The sequence below is a fragment of the Culex pipiens genome, chromosome 3, assembly GCF_016801865.2.
Source record: "Culex pipiens pallens isolate TS chromosome 3, TS_CPP_V2, whole genome shotgun sequence".
Lineage (NCBI taxonomy): Eukaryota > Metazoa > Arthropoda > Insecta > Diptera > Culicidae > Culex > Culex pipiens.
The window spans coordinates 135,082,157-135,104,998 of record NC_068939.1 but is presented as its reverse complement, the minus strand read 5'-3'; the positions used below and the strand labels follow the sequence as shown (position 1 = coordinate 135,104,998).

Sequence of the window (22,842 nt, the reverse complement as noted above, 5' to 3'; positions counted from 1 at the left end):
CCTTCCGATCAACGGTGATGTAGGAAGGGCTTCATTTATTGAAATGATTATTAAAATGATATAGAAAGGGCTTCATCCAGCAATACGACTTGCTAGTCTCAAAAAAAAAAAAAAAAATAGGTACGTTTTTATAGAAAACTATAAATAGAGCACAACACAAAAAAACTCATCGGCCAACGAACGCGAGTGGAAAAAAAAAACAATGAAAAAAAAGAAGGTAATAAAACAGAACTGCGCGTCCCGAAAAACACCACACTACTCCGAATACAGCACAAAAAGAACGCCACAAAAAACCATCTTCCCGGCGCTGCTGCTCACACGACACTGACGCGCAATAATATTCATTAGCACAATGACCCCCCTCACCGCATGCATGATATGAACACGATCACGAATACAGCACAAAAAGAACGCCACAAAAATCCATCTTCCCGGCGCTGCTGATAACACGATAATGACGCGCAATAATATTCATTAGCACAATGACCCCCCTCACCGCATGCATGATATGAACACGATCACGAATACAGCACAAAAAGAACGCCACAAAAATCCATCATCCCGGCGCTGCTGCTCACACGACACTGACGCGCAATAATATTCATTAGCACAATGACCCCCCTCACCGCATGCATGATATGAACACGATCACGAATACAGCACAAAAAGAACGCCACAAAAATCCATCTTCCCGGCGCAATACTTAAAATACTTAAAATACTTAAAATACTTAAAATACTTAAAATACTTAAAATACTTAAAATACTAAAAATACTTAAAATACTTAAAATACTTAAAATACTTTAAATACTTAAAATACTTAAAATACTTAAAATACTTAAAAAACTTAAAATTCTTAAAATACTTAAAATACTTAAAATACTTAAAATACTTAAAATACTTAAAAAACTTAAAATACTTAAAATACTTAAAATACTTAAAATACTTAAAATACTTAAAATACTTAAAATACTAAAAATACTAAAAATACTAAAAATACTAAAAATACTTAAAATACTTAAAATACTCAAAATACTTAAAATACTTAAAATACTTAAAATACTTAAAATACTTAAAATACTTAAAATACTTTAAATACTTAAAATACTTAAAATACTTAAAATACTTTAAATACTTAAAATACTTAAAATACTTAAAATACTTAAAATACTTAAAATACTTAAAATACTTAAAATACTTAAAATACTTAAAAAACTTAAAATACTTAAAATACTTAAAATACTTAAAATACTTGAAATACTTAAAATACTTAAAATACTTAAAATACTTAAAATACTTAAAATACTTAAAATACTTAAAATACTTAAAATACTTAAAACACTTAAAATACTTAAAATACTTAAAATACTTAAAATACTTAAAATACTTAAAATACTTAAAATACTTAAAATACTTAAAATACTTAAAATACTTAAAATACTTAAAATACTTAAAATACTTAAAATACTTAAAATACTTAAAATACTTAAAATACTTAAAATACTTAAAATACTTAAAATACTTAAAATACTTAAAATACTTAAAATACTTAAAATACTTAAAATACTTAAAATACTTAAAATACTTAAAATACTTAAAATACTTAAAATACTTAAAATACTTAAAATACTTACAATACTTAAAGTACTTAAAATACTTAAAATACTTAAAATACTTAAAATACTTAAAATACTTAAAATACTTAAAATACTTAAAATACTTAAAATACTTAAAATACTTAAAATACTTAAAATACTTAAAATACTTAAAATACTTAAAATACTTAAAATACCTAAAATACTTAAAATACTTTAAATACTTAAAATACTTAAAATACTTAAAATACTTTTAAAATACTTTAAATACTTTAAATACTTTAAATACTTTCAAATACTTTAAATACTTAAAATACTTAAAATACTTAAAATACTTAAAATACTTAAAATACTTAAAATACTTAAATTACTTAAAATACTTAAAATACTTAAAATACTTAAAACACTTTTAAAATACTTTAAATACTTTAAATACTTAAAATACTCAAAATACTAAAAATACTGTTGCACTGAAAAGTTGAAATTTTTGCAATTCAAATGATTAATTTAATAAACTTTTCATTAAATTTTACCGTTAAGAAGAACAAATCAAAAACATAACCTAAAATATTGATGTAACAAAGGTTTCATAACTATTTTTTAACAGTTTTTGACGCTTTTTTTAAATTAATGAATACATATTGAACGTTTTTTTTTTTTTTTTTTTTTTTTTTCCCCGTGGGAGTCGCTCTACCTGCATTCCTGTCACACATGAGGTCTGCACAGCTGATTCCACGTAGATTTTTCCCGCCAGTAATGACAGGAAACGTTGACAAACGGAATATGTGCCAAAATCATAAGTGGTTTTTAACATATGAAGGGAAATCATCGTGAACTGGAACTGCCGGTCGTTAGCCCGGGTAAAGTGGAAACGTTGAGATGATTGTTGTCCTCTGCTCTCATCTCGCAAAAAGCCATACAGAGAACCACGTCCCATTCAACCGGCTCCGTGGCTTAATGGTTACGGCTTCTGTCTCCCAAGCAGAAGGTTCAGGGATTAAACCCCGGTCGGTACCTTTGAAATTTGGAATCAGGAATTTGAATATGATAATAATAAAAACTAAAATGAATCAGGTGGGATTCGAAACTCACACCTTTGGATTGGTGGTCTGGGACGCTAAGCAGTCGGCCATCAGAAGGTTTATACTCTAGCAGTGAATTGATCCGTAGTGTTGAAACATGTTATCTCTTCTTCTCATATTATTAAATACGCGCTGATCCCTGATTTGCCTAAAGGGATTGGAAGTCTAAATATAGATCGAGATTCCTTCAGATGCTTGCTTCTATGTTTAGGCGGGGCCGAACAATGCCCAGCGACCTCGGAATTGGACCGCAAGGAGCTCTGTCATTCTGAAATGGGTCGTTGGAAGCAGCGCGAGAGCTATCACCACCTAATACCCGGGACTGAGATAAGTTGTATCAGCATTCGGCATGTACACAGTCTGATACAAATTATACTTTCCCATAATATCGCTACCGGTTAGCGGGTATTGGATTGGGTCACACACACACACACACACACACACACACACACACACACACACACACACACACACACACACACACACACCCACACACACACACACACACACACACACACACACACACACACACACACACACACACACACACACACACACACACACACACACACACACACACACACACACACACACACACACACACACACACACACACACACACACACACACACACACACACACACACACACACACACACACAATGAATACATATTGAACGTTTTTATAACAGACCTTTAAATAACATATTTTTATCTCATTAGGGTATTGAGCTGAGCAATTCTCTACGAAATCGGTCTTTTTTCTTTAATTTTAATTTTTGTATTTTTAAATCCAGCTGAAACTTTTTTGGTGCCTTCGGTATGCCCAAATAAGCCATTTTGCATCATTAGTTTGTCCATAGAATTTTCCATACAAATTTGGCAGCTGTCCATACAAAAATGATGTATGAAAACTCAAAAATCTGTATCGTTTGAAGGAATTTTTTGATCGATTTGGTGTCTTGGGCAAAGTTGTAGGTATGGATAAGGACCACACTTAAAAAAAATGATACACGTAAAAATTTTGGTGTTTTTTTTATTTCACTTTTTGTCACTAAAACCTGATTAGCTATTTTTTATTTTTGATATCTTTTAGGGGACATCAAATGCCAACTTTTCAGAAATTTTCAGAATGTGCAATAAATCTTTGACCGAGTTATGATTTTTTTCAAAACATCGACATATTGGTCGCAAACATTTTTCAACTTCATTTTTAAATGTAAAATCGAATTGGCAATCAAAAAGTACTCAAGTGAAATTTTGATAAAGTGCACCGTTTTCAAGTCATAGCCATTTTTAGCTAACTTTTTTCAAAATAGTCGCAGTTATTCATTTTTTTAAATTAGTGCCCACTTTTGAAAAAAAAAACATATTTTTGAAAGGCTGAGAAAATTCTCTATATTTTGATTTGTTGAACTTTGTTGATACGACCCATAGTTGCTGAGATATTGCCATGCAAAGATTTAAAAACAGGAAAATTGATGTTTTCTCAGTCTAAACCAAACAACCCACCATTTTCGAATGTCGATATCTCAGCAACTTATGGTCCGATTTTCAATGTTAAAATATGAAACATTCGTTAAATTTTTCGATTTGTCCGAAAACAATATTTTCAATTTTTTGAAATCAAAATTAACATTTCAAAAGGACGTAATATTGTATGTTTGTCCCTTTTAAAATGTCAGTCTCAGTGTAGTCCTTACCCATACCTACAACTTTGCCGAAGACAGCAAATCGATCAAAAAATTTCTTCGAAAGATACACATTTTTGAATTTTCAAATACCATTTTTGTATGGACAGCTGCTAATTTTGTATGGAAAATTATATGGACAAATTAATGAGGCACCAAAAAAGCTGAAACTTGAAATGTACAAAAAAATCGAAAAAAAGTCCGATATCTCAGAGAATTGCTTCTACAAAATGATGAAAAACATGACTTGACTGTAACAAGGGACCGAAAAATTGACTCCGAAATTGTGGTTAGAGACCAAAATAACCTATTAGAGCAAAGTTTAGCGAAAATCAATAAGGGGTCGAGAATTTAAAATGTTTCGTTCATGTGAGTTGACAGAAAATTTGATATATTTTTGAACGTATTGTAAATGACATGAAATTAAATTCATGAGATTTATTGCTTTTCCAAAAAATCTGTATTATTGTCTCCCAACGAATAGGTTCATATCCTGGCTTATCGATTAGCTGATAAAAGGCTCCACTCATAAATATTATGCCCTGGGTGCATTTAATTGAGCCAGATACTGCGGGGGAAAGGATCATCACGGGAGATGATCGAACAAAATCCTCTTATTGCAAAGGCTCACATCCCCCATTGTCCTGAACACTCGTTTTCAATTCCCCTGCGGGGTTAGAGTACCTGTGCTCGCCGCCGCCTTCCTTTTGCATCATTTTGCCATGATGAAATATTAATCTGATCAAAAGTTACTTTCCTCTTGGTGTGGAGTCTCCGAGTCCTCATGTACACACACGTACAGGTGATGACATGCTATCAAGTCCTGGGTGAAAGCTTCTTCTTGTCTCTCTGTTGGGTATTTTGGAGCCAAGTTGAAGAACGACTCGAGTCGTTTCCTATCTCTGAAGAACTAAATTTCCGTCTCGTGTGATTTGATGGCGGGGGGAGTTTGGAAATGACGCAACGTGAAATTGATTAACTGTTACGGTTCAACTTTGTCTTTGGATTTTGGGTGTAAAATTAACAACAAAACATTTTGCTCTCGAGCTTTGCTCCACGTCAAATGCTGTTGAGGAACGACACCCTTGAAATCTTGAAAAATTCAACAGGATCAATCTCTCAAATGTAGAAAAGCACTTTGCACCAAACTTGAACGAATGTTCATTTCTCGTTTTGCTCGCACCTTGTACGTGGAAAATCGGTTTATCTCCCCAGGATTTTCCACAGCCCGCAACGGTGGAAAACAATGTTTTCCCATTATCAAATTGTCTGACGTGATTGTGTTAAATGCAGTGTCGGAACGTGAGCTTTGCGAGGCTTTGTGCTGTGCATGTGTGAGTGGTGTAGCACAGAGCGACACGTGGAAACTTGGTGGGAATTCTCAATGTGCCATGTTGGAAAGCTATTCTTCAAACAACATTTGCATGCCGTGCAGAACCGTTTGTGGGTGCTTCAGGTGGCGTCGGGTGGGAAATGCCAAAAGTGGCTTCTAAGCTGACAGGATCTAGGACGACGCTGGCGGGAATTTACACGGGGGAAACATTCTATTCCAGTTGCAGCTGTTGCTGAAGCTTGGGAAAGGTAAAATTTAATAATTGATGTAGTGGAGATTAGATTTTGTTTAAGAAAAAATAGAAAAACTCCTATTTTTTTTTCAAATTTGTTTATCAATGATCTCAACAAAATCTGAAATAGATAATATAGAGCCTTAATAACTGAATTATTGTGAAATACATTTTAAAACACTTTGTTCATTTAAATGTTGAAATCTCAGTATGCAATTTATTTATTTTTCAATGTTTTGCAATGTTTTGATGAGAGTCGAGGGACATAAATTTAAAAAAATATAACTACACAAAAATCTGTTTTTTTTTTTACTTAAACCAAGAAGAACTGTTTTAGTACATTGCAAAATAACTTCTACTACCCTAAAATATCAATGAGTTTAGGAAAATATTTTTTTTCCCTTAACTTTTACGTTCTGGAACGATCTGTAGTCCTAAAATTCAAATGTTTCAAAAAGCTTAGATTAAAAAAAAAAATATATTTTGCAAGTTTTTTCAACGAATATATAATTTTAGTAATTTTTTTTGTCGCGTCATTTTTTTAACCTTCCTACGGTATTGGGGTCGTTTTCGGCCTTTTTGAAAATTAAATTTGCCATAACATTTGCTATATACATGCTAGAGCCTATAAATTTTCTGACATTGAATTTATAGTATAAATACACATTTCACAAAACAAATAAACCTCGGATGACCCCTAGGGGCGTGTCCAAAACAAAAGTTACTTTAAAGGTATTGGGGTCCTTTTCGATCCCAAACTTTAAAAAATCGTCAATAATTCAGTTTTTGACCGATTCCGGTTTTTTTAGTCACAAATAAAAGCTTAGAACGTCCCCTTTCCGAAACCAACTTGGAAAACCGGATTTGGTCACTGTGGCCACCGGGAATCGGCTACAACCGAAAAAAGACCTTTTTGAGACCCCAACTTTGACGACCTGTATCTCCGACAAATTTCAACCAATCAGGATGCTCCGGGTTGCATTCGACAGGTATTTACCTGTACTTTGACCACAAATATCAATATAAAGGCCAGGTGACCTACCAGTTCCGGAAATCTAGAACATCCGAAAAGTTCATGTTTTACTGTTTGCCACGTATATGTGATACCAATACTCTCATGATAGTTGAAATTGATCCATAAAACTAACTAAAAACACAATACACGATTGCCAGAACCACTCTGGAGTATTAATGGCCACTTTCGGGTAACCTGGAACCGGTTTCCGGGTATCCGATACCAACTTAATATTTTTGTTGAAAATCCATCATGTTGCATATCAAACTTCATGAAATTGAACGATTTGTCCATCTGTGGTAATGCCGTTGTTCCCTGTCCCATCCTGGCCAATCTGGAACCGGTTACCGGTGGCCCCTTGGGGACACTTCCGGAATATGAGAGAACCCCTATCATTCGACGTATCAAACGTCATGAAATTGAAAGATATGTCAATCTACGGTCATTCCGGTGTTCGCTCTACCTGCATTCCTGTCACACATGAGGTCTGCACAGCTGATTCCACGTAGATTTTTCCCGCCAGTAATGACAGGAAACGTTGACAAACGGAATATGTGCCAAAATCATAAGTGGTTTTTAACATATGAAGGGAAATCATCGTGAACTGGAACTGCCGGTCGTTAGCCCGGGTAAAGTGGAAACGTTGAGATGATTGTTGTCCTCTGCTCTCATCTCGCAAAAAGCCATACAGAGAACCACGTCCCATTCAACCGGCTCCGTGGCTTAATGGTTACGGCTTCTGTCTCCCAAGCAGAAGGTTCAGGGATTAAACCCCGGTCGGTACCTTTGAAATTTGGAATCAGGAATTTGAATATGATAATAATAAAAACTAAAATGAATCAGGTGGGATTCGAAACTCACACCTTTGGATTGGTGGTCTGGGACGCTAAGCAGTCGGCCATCAGAAGGTTTATACTCTAGCAGTGAATTGATCCGTAGTGTTGAAACATGTTATCTCTTCTTCTCATATTATTAAATACGCGCTGATCCCTGATTTGCCTAAAGGGATTGGAAGTCTAAATATAGATCGAGATTCCTTCAGATGCTTGCTTCTATGTTTAGGCGGGGCCGAACAATGCCCAGCGACCTCGGAATTGGACCGCAAGGAGCTCTGTCATTCTGAAATGGGTCGTTGGAAGCAGCGCGAGAGCTATCACCACCTAATACCCGGGACTGAGATAAGTTGTATCAGCATTCGGCATGTACACAGTCTGATACAAATTATACTTTCCCATAATATCGCTACCGGTTAGCGGGTATTGGATTGGGTCACACACACACACACACACACACACACACACACACACACACACACACACACACACACACACACACACACACACACACACACACACACACACACACACACACACACACACACACACACACACACACACACACACACACACACACACACACACACACACACACACACACACACACACACAATGAATACATATTGAACGTTTTTATAACAGACCTTTAAATAACATATTTTTATCTCATTAGGGTATTGAGCTGAGCAATTCTCTACGAAATCGGTCTTTTTTCTTTAATTTTAATTTTTGTATTTTTAAATCCAGCTGAAACTTTTTTGGTGCCTTCGGTATGCCCAAATAAGCCATTTTGCATCATTAGTTTGTCCATAGAATTTTCCATACAAATTTGGCAGCTGTCCATACAAAAATGATGTATGAAAACTCAAAAATCTGTATCGTTTGAAGGAATTTTTTGATCGATTTGGTGTCTTGGGCAAAGTTGTAGGTATGGATAAGGACCACACTTAAAAAAAATGATACACGTAAAAATTTTGGTGTTTTTTTTATTTCACTTTTTGTCACTAAAACCTGATTAGCTATTTTTTATTTTTGATATCTTTTAGGGGACATCAAATGCCAACTTTTCAGAAATTTTCAGAATGTGCAATAAATCTTTGACCGAGTTATGATTTTTTTCAAAACATCGACATATTGGTCGCAAACATTTTTCAACTTCATTTTTAAATGTAAAATCGAATTGGCAATCAAAAAGTACTCAAGTGAAATTTTGATAAAGTGCACCGTTTTCAAGTCATAGCCATTTTTAGCTAACTTTTTTCAAAATAGTCGCAGTTATTCATTTTTTTAAATTAGTGCCCACTTTTGAAAAAAAAAACATATTTTTGAAAGGCTGAGAAAATTCTCTATATTTTGATTTGTTGAACTTTGTTGATACGACCCATAGTTGCTGAGATATTGCCATGCAAAGATTTAAAAACAGGAAAATTGATGTTTTCTCAGTCTAAACCAAACAACCCACCATTTTCGAATGTCGATATCTCAGCAACTTATGGTCCGATTTTCAATGTTAAAATATGAAACATTCGTTAAATTTTTCGATTTGTCCGAAAACAATATTTTCAATTTTTTGAAATCAAAATTAACATTTCAAAAGGACGTAATATTGTATGTTTGTCCCTTTTAAAATGTCAGTCTCAGTGTAGTCCTTACCCATACCTACAACTTTGCCGAAGACAGCAAATCGATCAAAAAATTTCTTCGAAAGATACACATTTTTGAATTTTCAAATACCATTTTTGTATGGACAGCTGCTAATTTTGTATGGAAAATTATATGGACAAATTAATGAGGCACCAAAAAAGCTGAAACTTGAAATGTACAAAAAAATCGAAAAAAAGTCCGATATCTCAGAGAATTGCTTCTACAAAATGATGAAAAACATGACTTGACTGTAACAAGGGACCGAAAAATTGACTCCGAAATTGTGGTTAGAGACCAAAATAACCTATTAGAGCAAAGTTTAGCGAAAATCAATAAGGGGTCGAGAATTTAAAATGTTTCGTTCATGTGAGTTGACAGAAAATTTGATATATTTTTGAACGTATTGTAAATGACATGAAATTAAATTCATGAGATTTATTGCTTTTCCAAAAAATCTGTATTATTGTCTCCCAACGAATAGGTTCATATCCTGGCTTATCGATTAGCTGATAAAAGGCTCCACTCATAAATATTATGCCCTGGGTGCATTTAATTGAGCCAGATACTGCGGGGGAAAGGATCATCACGGGAGATGATCGAACAAAATCCTCTTATTGCAAAGGCTCACATCCCCCATTGTCCTGAACACTCGTTTTCAATTCCCCTGCGGGGTTAGAGTACCTGTGCTCGCCGCCGCCTTCCTTTTGCATCATTTTGCCATGATGAAATATTAATCTGATCAAAAGTTACTTTCCTCTTGGTGTGGAGTCTCCGAGTCCTCATGTACACACACGTACAGGTGATGACATGCTATCAAGTCCTGGGTGAAAGCTTCTTCTTGTCTCTCTGTTGGGTATTTTGGAGCCAAGTTGAAGAACGACTCGAGTCGTTTCCTATCTCTGAAGAACTAAATTTCCGTCTCGTGTGATTTGATGGCGGGGGGAGTTTGGAAATGACGCAACGTGAAATTGATTAACTGTTACGGTTCAACTTTGTCTTTGGATTTTGGGTGTAAAATTAACAACAAAACATTTTGCTCTCGAGCTTTGCTCCACGTCAAATGCTGTTGAGGAACGACACCCTTGAAATCTTGAAAAATTCAACAGGATCAATCTCTCAAATGTAGAAAAGCACTTTGCACCAAACTTGAACGAATGTTCATTTCTCGTTTTGCTCGCACCTTGTACGTGGAAAATCGGTTTATCTCCCCAGGATTTTCCACAGCCCGCAACGGTGGAAAACAATGTTTTCCCATTATCAAATTGTCTGACGTGATTGTGTTAAATGCAGTGTCGGAACGTGAGCTTTGCGAGGCTTTGTGCTGTGCATGTGTGAGTGGTGTAGCACAGAGCGACACGTGGAAACTTGGTGGGAATTCTCAATGTGCCATGTTGGAAAGCTATTCTTCAAACAACATTTGCATGCCGTGCAGAACCGTTTGTGGGTGCTTCAGGTGGCGTCGGGTGGGAAATGCCAAAAGTGGCTTCTAAGCTGACAGGATCTAGGACGACGCTGGCGGGAATTTACACGGGGGAAACATTCTATTCCAGTTGCAGCTGTTGCTGAAGCTTGGGAAAGGTAAAATTTAATAATTGATGTAGTGGAGATTAGATTTTGTTTAAGAAAAAATAGAAAAACTCCTATTTTTTTTTCAAATTTGTTTATCAATGATCTCAACAAAATCTGAAATAGATAATATAGAGCCTTAATAACTGAATTATTGTGAAATACATTTTAAAACACTTTGTTCATTTAAATGTTGAAATCTCAGTATGCAATTTATTTATTTTTCAATGTTTTGCAATGTTTTGATGAGAGTCGAGGGACATAAATTTAAAAAAATATAACTACACAAAAATCTGTTTTTTTTTTTACTTAAACCAAGAAGAACTGTTTTAGTACATTGCAAAATAACTTCTACTACCCTAAAATATCAATGAGTTTAGGAAAATATTTTTTTTCCCTTAACTTTTACGTTCTGGAACGATCTGTAGTCCTAAAATTCAAATGTTTCAAAAAGCTTAGATTAAAAAAAAAAATATATTTTGCAAGTTTTTTCAACGAATATATAATTTTAGTAATTTTTTTTGTCGCGTCATTTTTTTAACCTTCCTACGGTATTGGGGTCGTTTTCGGCCTTTTTGAAAATTAAATTTGCCATAACATTTGCTATATACATGCTAGAGCCTATAAATTTTCTGACATTGAATTTATAGTATAAATACACATTTCACAAAACAAATAAACCTCGGATGACCCCTAGGGGCGTGTCCAAAACAAAAGTTACTTTAAAGGTATTGGGGTCCTTTTCGATCCCAAACTTTAAAAAATCGTCAATAATTCAGTTTTTGACCGATTCCGGTTTTTTTAGTCACAAATAAAAGCTTAGAACGTCCCCTTTCCGAAACCAACTTGGAAAACCGGATTTGGTCACTGTGGCCACCGGGAATCGGCTACAACCGAAAAAAGACCTTTTTGAGACCCCAACTTTGACGACCTGTATCTCCGACAAATTTCAACCAATCAGGATGCTCCGGGTTGCATTCGACAGGTATTTACCTGTACTTTGACCACAAATATCAATATAAAGGCCAGGTGACCTACCAGTTCCGGAAATCTAGAACATCCGAAAAGTTCATGTTTTACTGTTTGCCACGTATATGTGATACCAATACTCTCATGATAGTTGAAATTGATCCATAAAACTAACTAAAAACACAATACACGATTGCCAGAACCACTCTGGAGTATTAATGGCCACTTTCGGGTAACCTGGAACCGGTTTCCGGGTATCCGATACCAACTTAATATTTTTGTTGAAAATCCATCATGTTGCATATCAAACTTCATGAAATTGAACGATTTGTCCATCTGTGGTAATGCCGTTGTTCCCTGTCCCATCCTGGCCAATCTGGAACCGGTTACCGGTGGCCCCTTGGGGACACTTCCGGAATATGAGAGAACCCCTATCATTCGACGTATCAAACGTCATGAAATTGAAAGATATGTCAATCTACGGTCATTCCGGTGTTCGCTGATCCATTTTGGCCATTCTGGAACTGGTTCTAGATGGCCCCTTGGGGACACTTTCGGAATATGAGATAAATAGGTTTGTTCGGTTGTAGCCGATTCCCGGTGGCCACAGTGCACAGTGGTCCAAAACCTAAATCTAGCGTGACAAAATTGATAGCGGCCACACGTTAGTATTTAGAGCTTTGGTGTCTTCGGGACAAATGATCAGGGTCAATTGGGGCATCTTTTGGTATGGTGGACATTAGGGTGGTCCAAATTTTAGGGTGGTTCAGAATTTTTATTTTGGCGGGATGACGAGAGAGCGTTTTGGTGTCTTCAGAAAAGTTGTAGGAAACACCATTCTGAGTAACTTTGCTCAAGAGCACAAAGCTCTATCTTCAAACGAGAAGTTTCTAGAGTCATTTTTGTAATTTAGGTTGAAGTGTTTATGAAAAAATGAGTTTTTTGAATTTATCAACTCAGGCTTGGTTCGTAGCGAGTTTATGTCTTCTAGACATTTGTAGAGCTTATCAAAACACACATTTATCTTCCAAGAGAGCGAAAATCGGACTTTTAAAACGAAAGTTATAGCCAAAATACGACGAAAAAGACGCCATTTTGAAATGTGAATAACTCGAAAAGGTGGTGGAGTTTGACCTCGATATTCCTGATATTTCAGGAATAAATTTAATTATTTTGTTGATTCCTGAAATATTTCAGCCAAAACTTGTTTCTTCTTTTACAACCACTAGATCATTTTGTACATTTTTGGGCCCTTCTAAACAATTGTAGAGCTTGTCAAAATGAACATTTTTATTCTTGAAAAATGAATTTTGGTCAATTCTATCAAAAGTTATGGGCAAAAAACGATTAAAAAATGCTCATTTTCAAATTGAGATTGAATAAGTTAAACAAAAAAGACCTCCGAGATATTTTCAGCAAACGTACTCAAGAATGTGTACTTTCAGATGCTTCTAAGAGCGAGGTCAAACTCTACCACCTTTTCGAGTTATTCACATTTCAAAATGGCATCTTTTTCGTCGTATTTTGGCTATAACTTTCGTTTTAAAAGTCCGATTTTCGCTTTCTTGGAAGATAAATGTGTGTTTTGATAAGATCTACAAATGTCTAGAAGACACCAACTCGCTACGACACAAGCCTGAGTTGATAAATTCAAAAAACTCATTTTTTCATAAACACTTCAACCTAAATTACAAAAATGGCTCTAGGAACTTCCCGTTTGAAGATAGAGCTTTGTGCTCTTGAGCAAAGTTGCTCAGAATGGTGTTCCCTACAACTTTTCTGAAGACACCAAAGCGCTATCTCATCATCCCGCCAAAATAAAAATTCTGAGCCACCCTAATATTTGGACCACCCTAATGTTCACCATACCAAAAGATGCCCCAATTGACCCTGATCATTTGTCCCCAAGATACCAAAGCTCTAAATACTAACGTGTGGCCGCTATCAATTTTGTCACGCTAGATTTTGGTTTCGGACCACTGTGCAGTGACAAAATCCGGTTTTCCAGGTCGGTTTCGGAAAGGGGACGTTCTAAGCTTTCATTTGTGACCAAAAAAACCGAAATCGTTAAATTTTTTTTTTAAGTTTGTGGTCGAACAGGACCCCAATACCTTATGTGTGATTTTTTTTCATAATACCAAGGGAAGGTTGAGTTGTCTTAAAAAAAACTTTAATTTTACAAACTTCACTGGCTCTGGCATTTCAAAGAATGCAAATCAGGAAAAAAACATATTGTAAAGTCCAACCCTATATTTTTTAATCGATGACATTTTGTTTAAAAAATTGCGATTTTCAATGTAAAAATTAGAAACAATTTGAAAATTAAACTTTTTTCAGAATTTCAATATTAAGACACACATTTCAAAAGCGTTTAAAACTCATGTTTTTGCCAATTTGAAATGTTAGTTGAAACATTTGGGAAATGATGAGGAAAAAAGATGAGAAAATTTCAAAAAGTTTTTTGAAAAACGTTCAAAAATGGACGAGTATTAAAAAAGACAAACAAAACAATCTCACAGGTGTTCAAAAACAGAGTCTTTTATCCAAATTTTACAAAAAATGCCTTTCGTTCGGCAGCAGAAAAATAAAAAATTAAAGTTTCAAAAAACTAAAATAAAAAAAATCGAATAGTTAAAGAATTGCTCAGATGTTAAATTTGTTTTTTTTTAATGGTAGAAGATTCAAGAATTGGTTGTTTTTTAGGAGAAAAAATAACAATGTTCTAGTATTTATCGAGTTTTGAACATATAAACAAATTTGCTACATGCAAAGACTATTTAAGGCAAATACAACAAACGATAGGAATTTTTGTCCTGACTTAAATATTAGCAGAATTTGCTTAAAACTCTCTAAGCTTGCTTGAATTTTTGTAGAGCTTACTAATTTTGTTGCTGAAATAATCCATGTTTTATTAAATGCTAACATTGTTTAGGGCGAAAATTACTCCAACGGTTGTCAGATTTGCCTCAATCAGTTTTTACGTGTATTTGTTTGGTCAAAAAATTATTGTGTACAGTATCTCCAATTAGAAGGTATTGTTTACATTGAAAATCGTTATGATAACACATGTGGTCAAATAAAATTTAATTAGTTTATGAATTTTGTAACAAGTTATTTTTGCATGGCAATTTGAAGAAAAAAACTCATCCCAAAATAAAAATAAAACCTTCAAAAATAAAACTCATCGACAACTTGTATAGTTCCTCATCAGACCTAAGGTGCTAAATCTATTTTTATCATCCGGGTCCAGCCAAGTTTCCCTTCCGAGAGAAGCGTTCCTTATCCGATTGCCGTGTTCCATCGAGGCGTATTGCCTCGTGCGCGCCCGCCTAAAACTCCTTAACATACTTTCTCACCGGCGGCGGCGACGGGCGGTTACGTTCCGAAAGCGTACGCCAAGGAATTTGTTATTCAAAAAGCCAGAACCAACCGAAATTATGGCCGGTGGGCAGGGTAGGAAAATTTTAGAGACTAATTTATTAGGAACTTATTTTTCTTTTCATTTATTAATTTCTCAATCGTCTTTTTTTAGTCCTTAGTCCTTAGTCCTTAGTCCTTAGTCCTTAGTCCTTAGTCCTTAGTCCTTAGTCCTTAGTCCTTAGTCCTTAGTCCTTAGTCCTTAGTCCTTAGTCCTTAGTCCTTAGTCCTTAGTCCTTAGTCCTTAGTCCTTAGTCCTTAGTCCTTAGTCCTTAGTCCTTAGTCCTTAGTCCTTAGTCCTTAGTCCTTAGTCCTTAGTCCTTAGTCCTTAGTCCTTAGTCCTTAGTCCTTAGTCCTTAGTCCTTAGTCCTTAGTCCTTAGTCCTTAGTCCTTAGTCCTTAGTCCTTAGTCCTTAGTCCTTAGTCCTTAGTCCTTAGTCCTTAGTCCTTAGTCCTTAGTCCTTAGTCCTTAGTCCTTAGTCCTTAGTCCTTAGTCCTTAGTCCTTAGTCCTTAGTCCTTAGTCCTTAGTCCTTAGTCCTTAGTCCTTAGACCTTAGTCCTTAGTCCTTAGTCCTTAGTCCTTAGTCCTTAGTCCTTATTACGCATTACTCATTACTCATTACTCATTACTCATTACTCATTACTAATTACTAATTACTAATTACTCATTATTCATTACTCATAACTCATTACTCATTACTCATTACTAATTACTAATTACTCATTACTCATTACTCATTACTCATTACTCTTTACTCAATACTCATTACTCATTACTCATTACTCATTAGACCGATTCTTAGCGAAACTACACCAAAAAGTCACTTTTTTCAATTTTCAATACGATTTTTTAAATGAAAAATTTCATTTTTATTATGATTTGAATATTGCAATGTTCTTTAACTGCGTTTTCTTTTCTTAAACGCCAAAAATATTGACCAAATTAAGTCTGCAAGCCATTGAATGGAATAGGAGTTTTTTCATAAATCTGCTCCTTGCGTTGTCCCGTCACGCAAAGAAATGGCTGGCAAAAACTCAAATTTCAACCAATTCATTCAGTTCAAGGAGCATAAGATTTGTTTTACAATTTGTGATAATGTGTAATAGAGCAAAAGTAAAACAAAAAATAAGCTGGCAAAACTGTAGCGATTGTCTTGGTATTCCTTTTAAAAGTCCAGTTTTACGATGTTGTCCCGTCACTTTACATATTGATTTCAGGTACAATATTGTTCATTCTACATGACATTTCTTTGTAGGTAAATCAATTATCTTTCCAAATATGTAAAAACATTGGGGGGTTTCTTCTTTTATTTCACCACTACAGCCAAAACGCTGAAAAAAACTTGGGATTTTTTTGAAAAGGAGCCGAAGAATCGGTCATTACTCATTACTCATTACTCATTACTCATTACTCATTACTCATTACTCATTACTCATACTCATTACTCATTACTCATAACTCATAACTCATTACTCATTACTCATTACTCATTACTCATTACTCATTACTCATTACTCATTACTCATTACTCATCACTCATTACTCATTACTCATTACTCATTACTCATTACTCATTACTCATTACTCATTACTCATTTCTCACTTATCATAAAAAAAACAAATGGAGTTTCTTTCTTTCTTCAATATTGACAAATAAACCCTTTAGAAAGCTGATTTTTTTTCACGAGATGAGAATGAGAACAGATTCAAAATTTTCGCGTGCCAAACTTTTCACACCTCTGCCCCGTCAGGCCATAAAACTCCGCCTCAGTTGGCTTCGCGTGCCGGAAAAATTGACTTTAAATTAGCTTTCATTGAGTTGAGCGCGAGAATTCTCCCCCTCCACCCCGCCCAAATTCTTTTCTCTTTAGTTTTAATCTTTCCGGGCTTTTCTTTTTTCTCCTCCCTCTCGCGATGGTCCGAAACAGAGGGGCGGCTTTCACTTACCTGGCGCAAACAAAGTTGCCTCGGTCCAGTTGAACTGCTGCGAGATGCTTTTGACGGCGAACGAAACCGTCTCGTAGGACGGCACAAACTTGTCCGTTTGCTGAAAAAAAAGAGTGACAGAAAATGACAATTGTTAGGAAAATGTTGTGATGATTTTTTAAAATTATTTTCATTTAACTGCTAGGTGATCCCAAGAGAAAAAAAACTCGAAATTTTTGTACTCACAAAAAAAAAAAACAAAAAGGTTTCAAGCCAGGTCCGAAAAGCAAAAGTTCCGAACCCTTCTCGGGGTTCTGTCCGGTTGCCACCGGTTTGGCCAATTAAAAAGTTTTCTTTTTTCACTCTCCGTTGCTGCTTAATGATTAAATAAAGTTTCCCTTTTTTTTCATTCCGCGTGGGGATTCCGTCCTCGTCCTCGAATCGTTGATGTATGTTTTCACGGGTCGTGATGATGACCTTTTAAATTGGATACTTTGCGATGATTCCAGCTCGGAGGCGGGTTGGGAAAATGTGCCGGGCTTGCTCTAATGTGGATTTTTCACGACTGTTATTTTGTTTTCGATAAAAAAAAACCTGCATGATTTTTGGTATTAAAAAAAGTCGGATTTTCACCGTTTATTCGATATAAAAAAAGTAATCTAGAAATAAGGAAAATTATCTTATTGTGGACCTGTTTTTCATTGATTTAAAAAACTTAAAAATGTTTTTGTTTAACTGCATTTTCACAAAAGCTTCATTTTTTAACATTGACAATCGAACCAATAGTTTCCGAGACGTCACTTAAAAATTACAGGCTTACTAGAAAAAAAAAACTCATTTCATAAATTCGAAGTCTTTGTGGGGCTGTAGTTCAGAAACATTTTATCCAGTTTTCAAAGCAGAAAATGTAGAAAATTTTCGCAGCTATTCAAAATTATTTTTTTAGGGGATGCTTTTCTTTCAATAAGTATTTTTAAATGCAATAAAAAAAGCGAAAAGAAATCGAAAATAAGTACCCAAAAGCGGCTATAACTTAAGAACGGGCCCTTTAAAAAAATGCAAAAGACTTCTCGATTGCGAATTCAATTCGGGTTTTGAAAATTATTTGAAAATGTTTTTTTGTGCGTTTTTTCGACATTTATAAAAAAAAAACTTTATGTTTTCAAAAATTCATTTCTCCGGAACCGGATTTTGCACCATTACGTACTATGGTTTAACCCTTTCAAGCCTGATGGGTCATATATGACCCAAAAATGAAAATTTTCAAAACTAGCCTATAATTGTCGTATGGTCTTAAGAATCATTTTCCCATCATAAGATTAAAAAATATTTTTTTGAAAGTTCAGGCTCGAAAGGGTTAAAAGATGTATTTTTTAGTCCCTGAAAACTTAATAAAAAAAACTCAAAATTAAGAAAATCGCATTTTAGGAATTCGACTGTTAGTAAAAAAACGTTAAATAAAAAAAAATGTTTTTTCGCTGTACCTATTCATAGCCTACAACTCTGCCGAAAACACCAAATCGATTCGAAAATTCTTTCTCAATATGCAGAATTTCAAAATACAGTACTTGTTCAGCAACTGGGCGTTGTTTAACTGGGCTGCTTTTTAACTGGGCGCTCGATAACTGGGATGTAGCCCACTTAAAAAGCAGACAAACCTCAAAAACCAAAAACAAACCAAAATAACCGAGGGGTGAGTAGATTGAAAAAAAAAATGTAATAAAAAAAACATTTTTTTTTAAATTTATAACTAAAGACAACTTAAAAAATTTGCTCTCGACACAAATTTAAGTAACCTTTATTTCCATCATTTATTAAGAATACAACATGCATTGGTGGTCCCCTCGGCATTTTTCGTTCAGCCCAGTTACCGAACAAGTACTGTATTTATGAATGTATGACAAAAGGTCGAAAGACATAAGGTCGAATTTACAAAAGGTCGAATGCCAAATGGTCGAAAGTGGACAAAAAATCGAATGGATAAAACGTCGAAAGGACAAAAGGTCGAATTAAAAAAAAAACATTTGGAAAGGTGATTTGAACGTTTTTCTTTAATTTCACTTCTATATTCTTAAACATTTAGAGGTCTTCTGAATAAAAACTTGCCCCCAGATTGTTGGAGACTTTTAGAAAGAGGAGGGGGGTTGTCTTTAAAAATATATTTAAATACGATGGTTTTTTTTTACATATACAGCTATGTTTTGAAGTCAGATTTTTCTTAGGATCTATTGTGGCCGTGAAAGATAGAATGAAAAAGGACAGGAAACCTTCATTAATATTTAAAAAACAAGACTTTTAAATTTTTCGAAACTATTGAAATTTTAATTTGAAAGAATGTTACAGTCTCTAAAATATTCCAGCGATTTTTATAAATAAAATAAAAACTTACAAAATCTATAAGAAGTGGTATTTAAAAAAAAATTCGTTAACATTTGAAAGAGTGGAAAAATTCACAAAATCATTACAACAGTCAAGAATAGGTTGTTTAGTTTAAAAAAAAAACAAAAAAAAAATATTATAGAAGTCGATTTTTTTTTGGAAAAACAGCTCATGACAATCAAGAAAAGGCTTTTTTTTAAATGAAAATCAACTTTCAAAATGTTTTAGAAGTCGAACTTTTTTTCAAAGCACTTCTAATGTTAAAAAAAAAGAAAAACTAACAAAAATTTTACGACAAACAAGAAAAAGTTGTTTATTTGCCTTTCTTACAAAAGAAAGGTTTAAGGTTTGCTTTTAAAAAAACGCTTTTCTCAGAAATCTTAAAAAAATCTTGCGTGGCGAGGAATCGTCCCATGAAAAAAATCCTATTATTCAATTGAAGGTTTAAATGCGCTCTTTCGATTGAATTTTGGCCCGAAACCCAGAACTCAAAGTCTGATTTTTGAGAGCTCTTTTTCTGAAATACTTGAGCGATGTCTGTATCCGCTCTTAAAAATTTGTGTCTTCCATCATTGGAAAACCGCTCGTAAAACCCACAATTTTTATATTTCAGATTTGTAGCCATGGGGTCGGATACGAACATTTTATTTCTCGATTCACAATTTTCGACCAATAAATGTGGTCAAAGCCATTTTTAGAGGTATTTTTTGGACAATTTTACAGAGAACACTATCAAATTAAAAGAATTCAGTTTCAAACAAAAAGCCATTGGAAAACATGCGCCAAAAACTGCTTGAGCCCAAAATTTGAAGCTTTTCCAAAATTTATTTCCAGAGATATAGCCATATTAGTGTTTTACGTCTGATTTTTACCCAATTTTTCTCCTATTAAATTTTTGGTTTTATACAGAATCATATACTGAAAGATCAACAAGTCATCATGTCGAAGCATAAACGCCAGCACATTTACGCTTGCGCGTTTTACGCTGCGCGTGAAAGTGTTCTCATAATAGATCGACAAAGTGCAATAGCGATACATATTTTTTAATTTAATCATAGACTAAAATTAAAGACTTAGTACCCTTTATTTTTTTTTCTTATAATGTCAATCCAATATGTTTTTCTTGATTAAATTTAAATATCTTGCGACCCATAATGTACTTCTGAAATTTAAAATAAATGGAATTCGAGGTTTAGCCTACAAATATTTGAATCTTTAGGTCAAATTCTCACTGGGTGGTATTATTTTGTTTCTGAAAAAATAATTGCACCAATATATTTGTCGGAGTTTCATCATTTTGTAAGAAAGGCTCTATTTCACCTCTGGTGATATTAAATCGGGTTTTTATACCCAACATTGGGTGGAGACTTGTATCGAAATAGCAAATTCAAGGACAAAGTAACATCCAAATCAAAAAATACAAAGAAAATTAAATAGATCATCCATAAACTACGTAGAATTTTTTTTTGGAAATCTCAGACCCCCCAACCTGCTTCGTGGACAATTGTTCACGTGGTTTAAGGATGTCCCTAATATGGTATAAATTTGTATTATTAAAGGTGAGTTGAATAAAAAAACCGAAAATAATTTAAGACATTGAACCTGACTTCAGAAAACATCTTTCCATAATCGTTAGAAAGGTACTTGAAGGTCCTTAATTAATTTGATGATCTGGCAAACCCTGTCATGATATACATTTGGATTAAAATACTAGCTTATGATTTACCCAACCCAACCAAACTGCTAAAAAGGGGTGGAAATTAAACTTGTTATTGCTGCTTGAAATGTGCTGCTTCAGCAAGAGGCACCTAAACCACTCTAAAACTTTCAAATCAATATCTTATGATTGAACGTATTTTAATAAGAGCTCGAGCTGTACCATTTAATATATATTTTAAGTGGCACTTTCTGCCCAGAATAGGATCCAATTTCAGCAGAATGTGGCATTTCGAGAGATGGGCAAAATAATGAACAAACTTTTACTTCTGCTCACGAATCATCTCTCTGTGGTGTGGCGCATGAAACGTGGAATTGCGTTCATAAACGACCTAACAGTTTTAGATATCCCAAAGTTTGCATTCAATTACGTAGTTTCTGCCCGTTCCCGTTTGGAGCTCCGTGCGATGCTCTATTCGAGCAAATAGTGTAGTCTGCTCCGAAACGACTTCCTTCCACACCCGGGGGATTAATTTCCCGGGCTTCGACTCCTTGAAAACATTCAGAGTTTTTTTTTGTTTTGCCTCGAAAGGTTGTAGCGCAATTTTAGTCCTCGAGCTTTTTTACGGCCAAACCTCAAACCGGTGACATTATCGGTCCCGGGGCACATATCCGTCTCCATTCTGGGTAAACACTTTGAGGATTTCCTCTTTTCCGGTTCCAAATGCTTCTTCGCGTCGCCTTGGTTCAAGTTTGTCGCACGTGGATTCGGCGTTTAACGCAATGTTGTGTAATTTCACATGCATCGCTTTGTAAATTTAGCAATATTCCGTTTTCTCAGTTAAGCTACATTTGTAATTGTTAACGTGTGTCAAACCATGTATGATGAAACGTCAAAGAGTCACGTGTGTCCAGAAAGCACGACGGTGACCAACTTTGACAGTTCAAGGCAAGAGAACCATGTTAAGATCCTTGTTGCCAGTGTCACGACATTCAAAGACATGTCGTCTGTGTGTGTATGTGAGACCAGCAGTTAAGATGTGGCTTAGAGAGGGTAATTATTCCGCTGTCACCATCATCATCATCGTCGTCTTGTGGGGACCTGCCCCGATGTTCTGGACACAAATTGCCCACCGCACCCACGGGTTATGGCAATGGGACGGTACTTTCTTGGAAGACTTCAATATAGTTCGACCGTAATGAAGCACTGGCTTAGAGGTTATTATTGCAAATGGAACGGTGACCTTTATGATTTGCTTTTAGGACATGTACATGATATCAGTCATTGGAGTAATTGCAATGAATCTCTATGTTAAAACAAGTTTTCTTTATTTTCATCACAAACCACAGTTACTCTTAAGCCACGATCAGCTTCTGGTTGGTGGCATGACCGACCAGCGGAGCCAAATGGACCGATCCGGGGTTGGACCCGACGTACTTGGCCGTCGCTCCCAGGTAGTTATTGTATCCGTAGCCGTACGGCGACGCCAGCAGAAGTCCCC

The 22,842-nt window shown here is 35.0% G+C and overlaps 1 protein-coding gene across 2 annotated transcripts in view; it reads right to left on the bottom strand.

The window, feature by feature from the left end:
• Positions 1-22,842, bottom strand: part of LOC120413780 (uncharacterized) — a 176,856-nt gene that overhangs the window by 129,361 nt on the left and 24,653 nt on the right. For both annotated transcript variants that reach the window (XM_039574724.2, XM_039574725.2), the window contains exon 3: positions 17,327-17,426. In XM_039574724.2, coding sequence (XP_039430658.1) covers positions 17,327-17,426 — 100 coding nt within the window. The remainder of the gene's footprint in view (positions 1-17,326; positions 17,427-22,842) is intronic.